The following is a 10,354-nucleotide window of genomic DNA, read 5'->3' as shown; positions in this document are numbered from 1 at the left end:
ATCCCATATGGTCCTCTGAGCACCGCCAGGATTAATTCCTGAGTGCATGAGCCAGGAGTAACCCCTGTGCATCGCCAGGTGTGACCCAAAAGTGGAAATAAAAAAAAAATCTGCAAAATTAAAATACAGCTCAAATAAAAGGCATTAAAGTATACTTAGTAGATTCTCTTAAGTAAATTTTATTATCGACGTGATGACTTAAAAATCAGAGCCTCCACGTACTGCCTGAGGTGGCCACTGAAGCTCATTAACAGCCATGATCCAGACACTCACAAATGAATCTCGAGCAGAGCAGCTCTCTGCAGAGATGTCTCTGCACCCCAATTTTTAAAATTTTAGAATTACAGGAGTGCGACCGTGCAACATCTACTACTTTTTTTTTTACTTTTTTGTTGAATCGCTGTGCGATAGACCTTTACAGACATCTCATACTATTCATAACAAACAATACAAAATAAATTAGCTAGCATCTGCCTGTGGGGCAGGCTTGAGCGGCGGTGGGAAAATTTGAAATAATGGTGGTGGGAAGGTGTAATGGTGGTGGGATTGGTGTTGAAATATTGAATGGAATAAACTAGTGGGAGTAACTTTATAAAAATAAAATTTTTTGATTATTAAAAACAAAATCAGGGCCTCAGGGGCCGGTGAAATAGTACAGCAAGTAAAAGGCATTTGCCCCGCCAACATGGTTTTAATTCATGCATCCTATAGGGTCCCCTGAGCATTGCCAGGAGTGATTGCTGAGTGCAGAGCTAGGAGAAAGACCCTCGGTGTGGCCCAAAGGAGGGGAAATTTGGGTCTCATGGTCAGCATCCAAAATTCCCCTCAGTTCTGTTACAGAACTTCCACCCTCCCCCAGAACACAGGTTATTTTCTTTCTTCCGATCTCCATTTTAAGGACAAGACACAAATTAAGTAAAGCATATTATCAGCAGCTGGTGTTTAGCCAGAGCTGACTCCAAGGCCCGTGCTCTTCTCTGAGTGAGTAAGTAGAAAACCGCAGGCTGGTCTCGACCAGCTCTCACTGGGAGGTGTGCAGGGCACATGGTCAGGCCAGGTTTGCTCCCCGACACCCCTCACTGTCGCCTGAGCTCGCCGTCAGTGAACCCTGACCGCAGAGCCATGACTGAGACCTGAGCACCGCCAGAGGTGGCCCTCCAAAAAGAAACACACACAAATAATAATAACAAGCACATTGAAAAAAACAAAATTCATACTAAAAATCTTAAAACCATCACTGAATGTGGGCACTTGAACTCCAATGATCATATCTATATACCATTATTTAAATGCGGTGGTGGTGAAATATACATATCTGATGTCTTCACTGTTGTGTCTATTGCGTTCTTTATTCCGCTTCCAGAAAATGGGACTGGAGTACTGGCACACTGAAGTCGTAGGAAAAAAGTTTAAAAGGCACAGTAAAGCCACACCAGGAGGCAGGAAAACTACTTTTTTGATTTTATTTCAAAAGTACACAAGGTCACAAAACTAGAGCAAGTTTTTAATTTTTAAAGAAAATGTTGTTCTTATAAATTTCAAAATCTACATGATTAGATACTTAAGCCAGAAACCTTAAATACAAAGTCATTTTTGAAACTGACACTTAACATTCTCTACCCTATACGTCAAGTGTCAAAATATTTCTTTTTCTTAGGAATACAAGCGTAGTTATTACAAAATTTCACAGTAAGGGATGAGAATAAGCGAATCAATGAATTGTGGTTCTTATTAAATTAATAAAAACCAGTTTTCTCTTGACTGGAACGTTTGTTTTTCGTGACCAGTAATAAACCTCCCTAAGTCATCAAACTCTTCAGAGTATAATAAGAATTTAGTTTAAACTTGGTTTAAATGAATAGCAGCTATAAGATACAGCGAGCACTTCATCCATTATCATCTATAACATAAACAGAACCACAATTCACAAATTCATTTGATTATTCTTCCCTGCTTCTGTAATATTTGTAAGTAGAATTTGTGCTCAGTTAAGGATAGTTTAGTGTCAAAACAGGCAACCCAGTTTAAAAAAAAAAAAAAAATCAACTGCAGAACATGGTGCCTTTATTACAAGAATATCCAAAGGCATTTGAAATATCAAAACTTGCCCAGAACATTTGTACTACATAACACAGAAATATTATAAAGATATATGTACATATATATAATATATAATGTCACAAGTCACTGAAAGTTAAAATTGTGCCAACATTTTCTACAAACTCTTCCTATGAGATCCATCAAAACATTGACCACCTAAAAAAATGGATGAAGAAGGCATCTGAAAGCCCTAAACACTGCTGAGATGGAGAGTGGGGTGCGGGGAGAACAACTTGAACATTCATACAACTTCAATTTGACATGCTGCATGCACACACAAAGTCATAAATAGTTACTGGAAGAAATCAGATCTTGATATCCAACTTCATGCAATGAGCTCTTTCTGCATTCATTCAAAAAGTTCGCTTGCCTCTTCATGTGCTCCACATTTCTATAATCACTCCTAGCAATTGATTCTGAACAAAACATTTCATATTCGCCATCCAATGGCCTTTGAAAGTGTGTCATTGCCACTCCCCTGGTCCCCAGCACACTCACACTGTGTTTCCTTTGTCACAGCTCCATGGAAGACAGCCCAAAGGTAGGGGCCTGAGCTGCAGGGACTCACCGGCCAGTGAAATTGGGGGGGGGGGGGGGGGGGGCAGGGATGATGGTTAACAATTGGTAAGAAGACTATGAGTGAAACTGTCAGTAAGAAAAAGAGCAAGGCTGTAAGCCAAGGTTACCTGAATTAAAAAAGAAAAGAAAGAAGACCCCTGTGAACTATATACAGGAACATTCCTTTCCAGTCTTCTATAAGACTCAAAGCCAAACTACGCAGGGGCAGCCTGTAGTTCCGCTTGAAGCAACAGTGTTTCCCTGACAGCATCTGGCTCACTAATGGAAACGCTGGGAAAATCATCTTTTATTGAAGTGTTGATCGTTACTAGTAGCAATCCTGACAAAAAAAATTTTTTTTGATCCCTGCTTCAAATGCAATCATCTGTGAGAACTATTTAGAAACTGAACCGGTAGTCTCAGACCTTTAGATTATTAAACTCAAATGAGAGTAGCTGGTGACAAAAATCTTAAACCTGAATTCTGTCAGGTTCACTACATGAACCTGATAATTGTGTTCACTACATCTCTTTAGGTCACACAGATTTTAGGAGCTGTTTTCTCAGGTGATACAAACCCAAAAGGAAAGTGCTCTGGAGAGAGAATGGTTGACTTAGGGTCAAATTCTAGACTAACTCTGAAGTTCCACAGAAGGAAAATTGATAGATGTCCAGCCTTTCATAATCTACATTACATAAAAACAGACTGGGAAGGAGCAAAAATTGCACTATGAAAAGTTTGTGCCCTTTCTTGTAACATCCTGTAAATAAATTTTGTTCATATAAAACACACCAGACAACTGGCATTCAGAATTAGTTTCTGCTCTGAAATCCGAAACACAGTGTGTTGGGTGCTAAGATTTTAAGAATCTTTAGGAATAATGCAATTAGGTAAACTGCATCCAAGAAGAACAGAGAGGAGAGGGCAAGACTGAAAAGGTGGCAGCAAGGTGTCCAGTGATGCATTCTAAGGAAGTACCTTCACCTCTAAGCACCGTTCAGGTGATAGCCAGCTCACAGGCATCAGAAACTCATAATCAAAATTAAATTGTCCCAAAGGCACAGATGAAAATGTCAACGCAAGTATAAAAGTAGTACCACCTAAGGTTAAAAATCTATTTTAAAAATGTCTCCAAATATGTGTACCTATACACTAATGCATTACACAGTCATTCAGCTTAAATTTTACCACTATAAAGTATACACAATACTCCGACTGTAAATCCATGCCCACATTAATTTATAATGTAGCATTTCTACCACAGCACCTAAAGAGATAACAGAAACCAACTCCCTATGAAAATCTAGGGAAAAGGTTTTAGAGCTAGTGAAATAATTTATTGCAGACCTTATTTACTATAAAGAAACTGTCTGTTGGCTCACTCGACTATAGCCACAGCCCCTCACAACCTTAAGGGAAATACAATGAACTCACTTCTCCTACTAAAACAGTATTTAACACGTTTGGCAGTTAGGAGTATTAACTTTTACTCCCTTTCCTTTCATTTAAATTTTTTTTTTTTGCTTGTTTGTTTTAAAGAATAAATCACTTTCACAAAACTAAGACTCAAAGCTCAACTTGATTTTCTGCACCTACACAAAGACATGTCGGCCATACAATAGCAACTGTACATCCTCCCCAATCTGAAAGGCAGAATTAATGAAGGACTCTCACTAGCTTAAAAGTATTTCACTATTCTTGGTCTAAAAGAAAACATCCTCCAAGAGCTGCACTCAAGTGGATAAATATTGGGTTATATTTCTGGAACATATGTGGGACAACCACCCAAGGGGGAGAAAAAAAAAAATCAATAAACCACAATGAAAAAGGAGTAGAAAGCCTTAAAATTTGGAACCAGTAATCAGACTGGCTCAATGTCAATCTGATTATTTAGATAATCTTAGAATTGTCTAATAATAATTGAGTTATTACATCTTTCTTATTAGAAAAATATCCCCTGAAGTGAACAGCCAGTATTCAGTTTGGAACTGCAAAATACTGTATTTTCATCTATCTGCTCACTGTTCTGGAGGTCTGAAGACACCACAGGCCTCGGGGCACTGGGTAATAACTCATCAGCTACTTCCAGGCCAAGCCACTGCCTGCCATGTGCTGTAGCTATAACGAACTCACAGCGAGTCTTCTAAATTAATCTGCTCAGTGCTCCTTTATTTATCATGTAAAAGAGCTTACCAGACCCCCAGTTTCTAGCACAATCTAGCAATTAAATACTTAAGAAATCATTTCGTGGGCAAAATCTACGCAAGTCTTTAGATGTAAAACTAGCAATTTTCTAGAGCACTGCAGTGTTTTTCTTGGTTATTAGAGATATTCCAAGCACTCTGGGGTGGGGGGGGGTTTCCAAGGGAAAAAACAAATATCAGAGCAAACTAATGTCGATAAATATTTTTGCCATATGTTTTTTCTTTACCGTTTTTAGGGGGTTGGGGGTGGGGCGAGGTTGGGGAGTGAATCATTGGCCACAAATCAATTTTTGAAAAAGCATCCCAAAGATCCCAGCAGAAGCACCAAAGGACCACTTCCAACTGATTCAAGTACCCCCTGGTGGACAGGAGTTGGCCAATGTTTCTCATCTGCGATTTCATATTCGACAGTGCAACCTCTGGCTCGAGCACTGACGCCTAGAAACCTAGAGAAGCCAACCTCCGAAAGGGAAGAGGTTTTTCCACCGGGGGAGTCTGTCTCTAGTGAGCGGGATGCCTTTCCTATCTCAGGGCCACCCAACCAACGCTCGTGGACGTCCTTCTCTCACGGTTGGTGGTGAGCGTCTTCCGCGATATACTCTGAGGCTAGTGATAAAAGTCAGAACCGAGTCAAGCGTTCGCATTTCGGAAGAGGAGGCGCGGGGTGGAGGGCGCAGCGGCGGCAGGGCGGCGGGGTGGCGGGGCTCTAGACGATCGAGCCGTCCTTGGTCTGGGCGGGGATCATCACGGGCACCGCTCCCATCCTGCTAAGGTTAGGGGCCGCTACCTTGGCGGGGGGCGGCGTCGGGCTCTGCGCCGCGCGGTCCAAGTCCTCGCTGGGCACCTGGTTGTACTGCGTCTTGGAGTAGCCTTCCATGTTCGACGGGGACATCGAGCCCAGGGACGAGTGGTTGCTGCCGATGTAGCTCCGGGCGGTGGACGTGCGGCTCTTGGGCGGCGGGACGTCTTCCCTGAGGAACCAAGCGCCCGAAACAAGTTCAAAAACCACACGATCCCCAAAAGCCAACGCTCCCCAAAGCCAGGGAGAGAAATAAATAAATAAATAAATAAATAGATAGATAGATAGATAGATAGATAGATAGATAGATAGATAAACAAACAAATAGACTAACGGAGTAGTCGCACACGCACCAAGGCCAGTGCAGTGATGAAGGGGTACTGTGAACGGTGTTCCTCGCCCCTGGATTTATGCTTTCCAAGGTCTGTACCTTCAGAGACGGTGAAATGCAATTTTTACTAAAATACAGACCATTCTATGGGGCTGGAGTGATAGTACAGTGGGCAGGGCATTTGTCTTGCACTCAGCCAACTCGGGTTCGATTCCCAGCATCCCATATGGTCCCCCAAGCACCGCCAGGGGTAATTCCTGAGTGCAGAGCCAGGAGTGACTTCTGAGTATCGATGGGTGTGACCCAAAAAGTGGAAAAAAAATACAGGGGCCAGAGCGAAAGCACAGTGGGTAGGGCGTTTGCCTTGCACGCGGCCGACCCGGGTTCAATTCCCGGCATCCCATATTGTCCCCCAAGCACTGCCAGGAGTAACCCCTGAGCATCACTGGGTGTGACCCAAAAGGCAAAAAAAAAAAAAAAAATACAGACCATTCTATAATGTTTTACAAGAAACATCTATCAACTAATTCCAGCTGGTATAACTAACCAACTCACATGAATAGCTATTTAATATTTTATCATTGATAAAACACTGATGACTATTGTGATACTTCTACCAAGACAGGAAAAAAATTCTTCTTGTTACAAATGTTATCTAAGATTGTAGCTGAAAATTTAGCACTCAAGCTTGTAAAAACTGGGATTCTGGGGGATGGAGTGATAGTAGAGTGGGTAGGGCGTTTGTCTTACATGTGGCCAGCTCGGGTTCGATTCCCAGCATCCCATATGCTCCCCTGAGCACGGCCAGGAGTAATTCCTGAGTGCAGAGCCAGGAAAATGCCCTGTGCATTGCCAGGTGTGACCCAAAAAGCAAAAATAAAAACAAACAAATAAAAAAAAAACTAAAAAAAATCTGGGAATCTGACATGAAAAGTTTCACACTGAGCACTCGGACAATATAAATGTCTGATTTACCTCTGGTGCGTCTCAAAATTAGAAGCGTCTGAGGCTACCATGTGTCGATTTCCTGGGAGTGACATAAGTTACAGACCCCTTCCCCAACTTCTCAAAAAGTACTATAATTCAATATTACCTGAATTAAGGTTCTTGCCTGGCAATGCAGTCCATGCTGGTTAAAGCCCTGGAACCGCATCTGGTGCCCTGGGGACAGCCAGGGGCAGGCACCCCCAGACAGAGTCAGGAACGGCCCCGGAGCAGAGACGGGTGTGCCTCTCTCCACAAAATAGCACTGTCGTCCAATATACACTTCTAATCACTGTCCATGGGCGAGAGGTGCCCCGGCTCAGCCTATTTTTAATGGGGTGGTGGTGGAGAAGGGTAGTAGCTCAAACCACTGCAGCAATGATCTCATAGTATCTAAGTCAAATCGATGCTACATTCCTTAACAGGCCAATGACCTCTGAGTAAAACTAGAAGAAACACACCCACAAAATTCACCTTGCCAACAGTTCTATAAACTAGACATTTGCATCATGTCTTATGTTCCTTTTTCTTTTTTTTTCTTTGAACTTTACAAGTGTCCCATGTTTTAAGGATCCCTGCCTGCGTTTGACTGAGAGAAGGTAGATGACCCGGAGCTAAGCACGTGGACTGGCTCCAGCAAAAAGGAGGGTGTGGACACTCAAGAGTCAAAGCTTCCGCATGTGCTGAAGGGGAAACACAACTACGGCCTCTAATCTATTGGGGGGGGCGGGGCGGGGGAGATGGCAAACTTAAGAAAGTGAATCCTGGGCTAGAGAAGTGGTGCGTGCCTAAGGCACTTGCCTTGCACGGGGCTGGCCCCCGTTTGAGTTTGATCCCTGGCACCCCGTCTGGTCCCCTGAGCCCCGTCAGGAATGATCCCTAACAGAGAGCTAGAAGTAAGTTCTGAGCATCACCGGATGTGCCCACTCCCCGCCCACCCCCTCCAAAGCATACCTTAGAGGAGACATAAAGTATTTTGTACACCTCGGCTGACTCTTGTGCCACTTACCTGATATCATGATGAACTTCCTTTTCGTATTTTTCTTCTCGGCGCTTCCTTCGACAGCAGAAGATGACTATGCTTATGAGCACAAGCGCCAGCAAAATTCCTATAATAGCTCCGGCAATTGTCCCGGCTTTGTTTGAAGCTAGATGGAGATGACAGCATCAATAGTAAAAATAATAATAATAATAATAATAAATTACACATTGTATCAAAAGGTTGTGCACTGATTGATTCAATACTGAGATCAAAGATTAGCTTCTTTTTGATAGAGACAAACATTCACTGAAGGGACTTTCTTCTGAACAACATGCATTACAGGCCTTTCCGGGCACGGGCTTGACTGCATTTCGCTTTATTGTGCTTCACCCACACTGCATTTACTTTCACAAACTGAAGTCCCTGTGGCAACCCAGTATCCAATAAATCTCTTGGAGCCATTTTCCCAAAAGTTGCAACAATTTTTTTAGTAATTTTTAAATAGGGTATACACACTGTCATTTTAGACATAATACTATATACTTATTTAATGCTATACCCGGTAAAACTATAACTTTTATATAAACTGAATTCTTGTGGTATGCTTCATTGAAAATATTTGCTTTATGGGGCTGAAGCAATAGCACAGCAGGTAGGGCATTTGCCTTGCACGCAGTCGACCCGGGTTCAATTCCCAGCATTCTATATGGTCCCTTGAGCACCGCCAGGAGTAATTCCTGAGTGCAGAGCCAGGGGTAACCCTTGTGCATTACCGGGTGTGACCCAAAAAGTAAGAAGAAAAGAAAAATATTTACTTTATTGTTGTGGTCCAACCAGTAATACTCTACAAAAAAACGGCTGGTGGAACCAACCAGAAATACTTGGGGTGTGCCTGTATAATAAATGATAAAACTAGACTAAGATGCTAATCTTTTTAACTATCTTCTTGGTACTTAAGAGTAATACAGTGGTGGGAGAGGTGCACACACTCAATGGCTCTGTGCTCAGGGATCACCCCTGGTAGGTCTTGGGGAACCATATGAGGTACAGGGGATCATAGCTGGGTCAGCTAGATATAGGCTAGCACATACCCGCCTACTACCTCTGGTCTGTGAGAATATTCCAAACAGACTTGCTCTTTTTTTTTTTTTTTTTGGCTTTTTGGGTCACACCCAGCGACACTGAGGGGTCACTCCTGGCCTTGCACTCAGGAATTACTCCTGGCGATGCTTGGGGGACCATATGGGACGCCAGGGATCGAACCCAGGTCGGCCGCGTGCACGGCAAACGCCCTACCCGCTGTGCTATCGCTCCGGCCCCTAAACAGACGTGCTCTTGAAGCCCGTGCGCCCCCTGGAACACGGATCTCGCCTGTCTGTTTCTCCGCTTGCTCATTTCTACTCTGGAGATGCCTGTGTTCTCGCTTGAACACATTCTTCACTCTTTTTTTCCCCTTACGTCTGTCTAAATAAGTTTCCATGAAAGCTGTCTTGTTTCACACACATACCCCAAATAATAACAACAAAACTAACTTTTAAAGAGAAAATCCTAAATAGCTTGTCCTGAGCCAGATGTAAGTTTAGCGTGCCTTGACAATGTTTACCCGCTTCGTGTCGCTACCGTAATGAAGAATGTTTTTAAAAACAAAATAGGTCCTTTTTCCTCTCTCCGTAACTTAGAAAAAGCTCAATAGCACGTCACAGGAAGCCCTCCTCAGCTGACAGCTCCTAAAACTCAGGAGAAGCTGCTAGTAGATAGAGCAGCCGTTGAAGGAACACCAAAGAACGTCATCTCGACAGGAGGAGTGACGATACGTACGGGGAACCACGTCGAGGCGGAGCATGCACTGGTCGGTACCCACTCTGTTCTTGACCGTGCAACTGTACACCCCAGAGTACTCCGTGGTGGCGTTCTTCACTGAGATGACTGGTGAATTCATATCTAGGGAAAGAAAAGCACACCTCAGTTGCACAGTACTGGACGGAGGGATTGTTTTAGGAAAGGCAAACCCTGCCCCACTAGACAATACGGCAAAAGTGAGACAAAGACTTAATACGGGAGCAAAACTGCCAGGAGCCCCATGCTCAGTGCCGTGCCCGGGCTCATCTGTCTCGAGACAAAAGCAACCACGACCGGGAGAGAGAAGCAGCTGGGGCAGAGCCACAGATGCTGACAAAATACCCGACGCCACAAAAGCTCTTTGGAAGCAGCAGGAAGATCCACAAAACCAATTTTTAGGCCCCAGATGGGAGATAACACACAAAAGAAAGTCAGGAAAAGGTTTGAATAACAGATTGATCTCTTAACTTCAAGGGGAAAAGAAAGCAGAAGAGAAAAAACTTCTATCTAAAATCAGAGTGGAGAGAGAGGAACACGGTAACCCGTTAACAGGTAAA

The 10,354-nt window shown here is 43.3% G+C and overlaps 1 protein-coding gene across 1 annotated transcript in view; it reads right to left on the bottom strand.

The window, feature by feature from the left end:
* Window positions 1-2,865: 2,865 nt before the first annotated feature.
* The window catches only part of CXADR (CXADR Ig-like cell adhesion molecule), a 52,929-nt gene continuing 45,440 nt past the window's right edge, over window positions 2,866-10,354 (bottom strand). The window contains exons 5-7 of the mRNA XM_055126061.1: window positions 9,777-9,899; window positions 7,986-8,124; window positions 2,866-5,833 (exon numbers count right to left, since the gene is read on the bottom strand). Of these exons, the coding sequence (XP_054982036.1) occupies window positions 5,569-5,833; window positions 7,986-8,124; window positions 9,777-9,899 (527 nt within the window). The 3' untranslated portion in view covers window positions 2,866-5,568. The remainder of the gene's footprint in view (window positions 5,834-7,985; window positions 8,125-9,776; window positions 9,900-10,354) is intronic.

This window comes from Sorex araneus, chromosome 2 (genome assembly GCF_027595985.1).
Source record: "Sorex araneus isolate mSorAra2 chromosome 2, mSorAra2.pri, whole genome shotgun sequence".
In the NCBI taxonomy this organism is placed as follows: Eukaryota; Metazoa; Chordata; class Mammalia; order Eulipotyphla; family Soricidae; genus Sorex; species Sorex araneus.
This window is presented reverse-complemented; position numbering and strand designations above follow the sequence as displayed.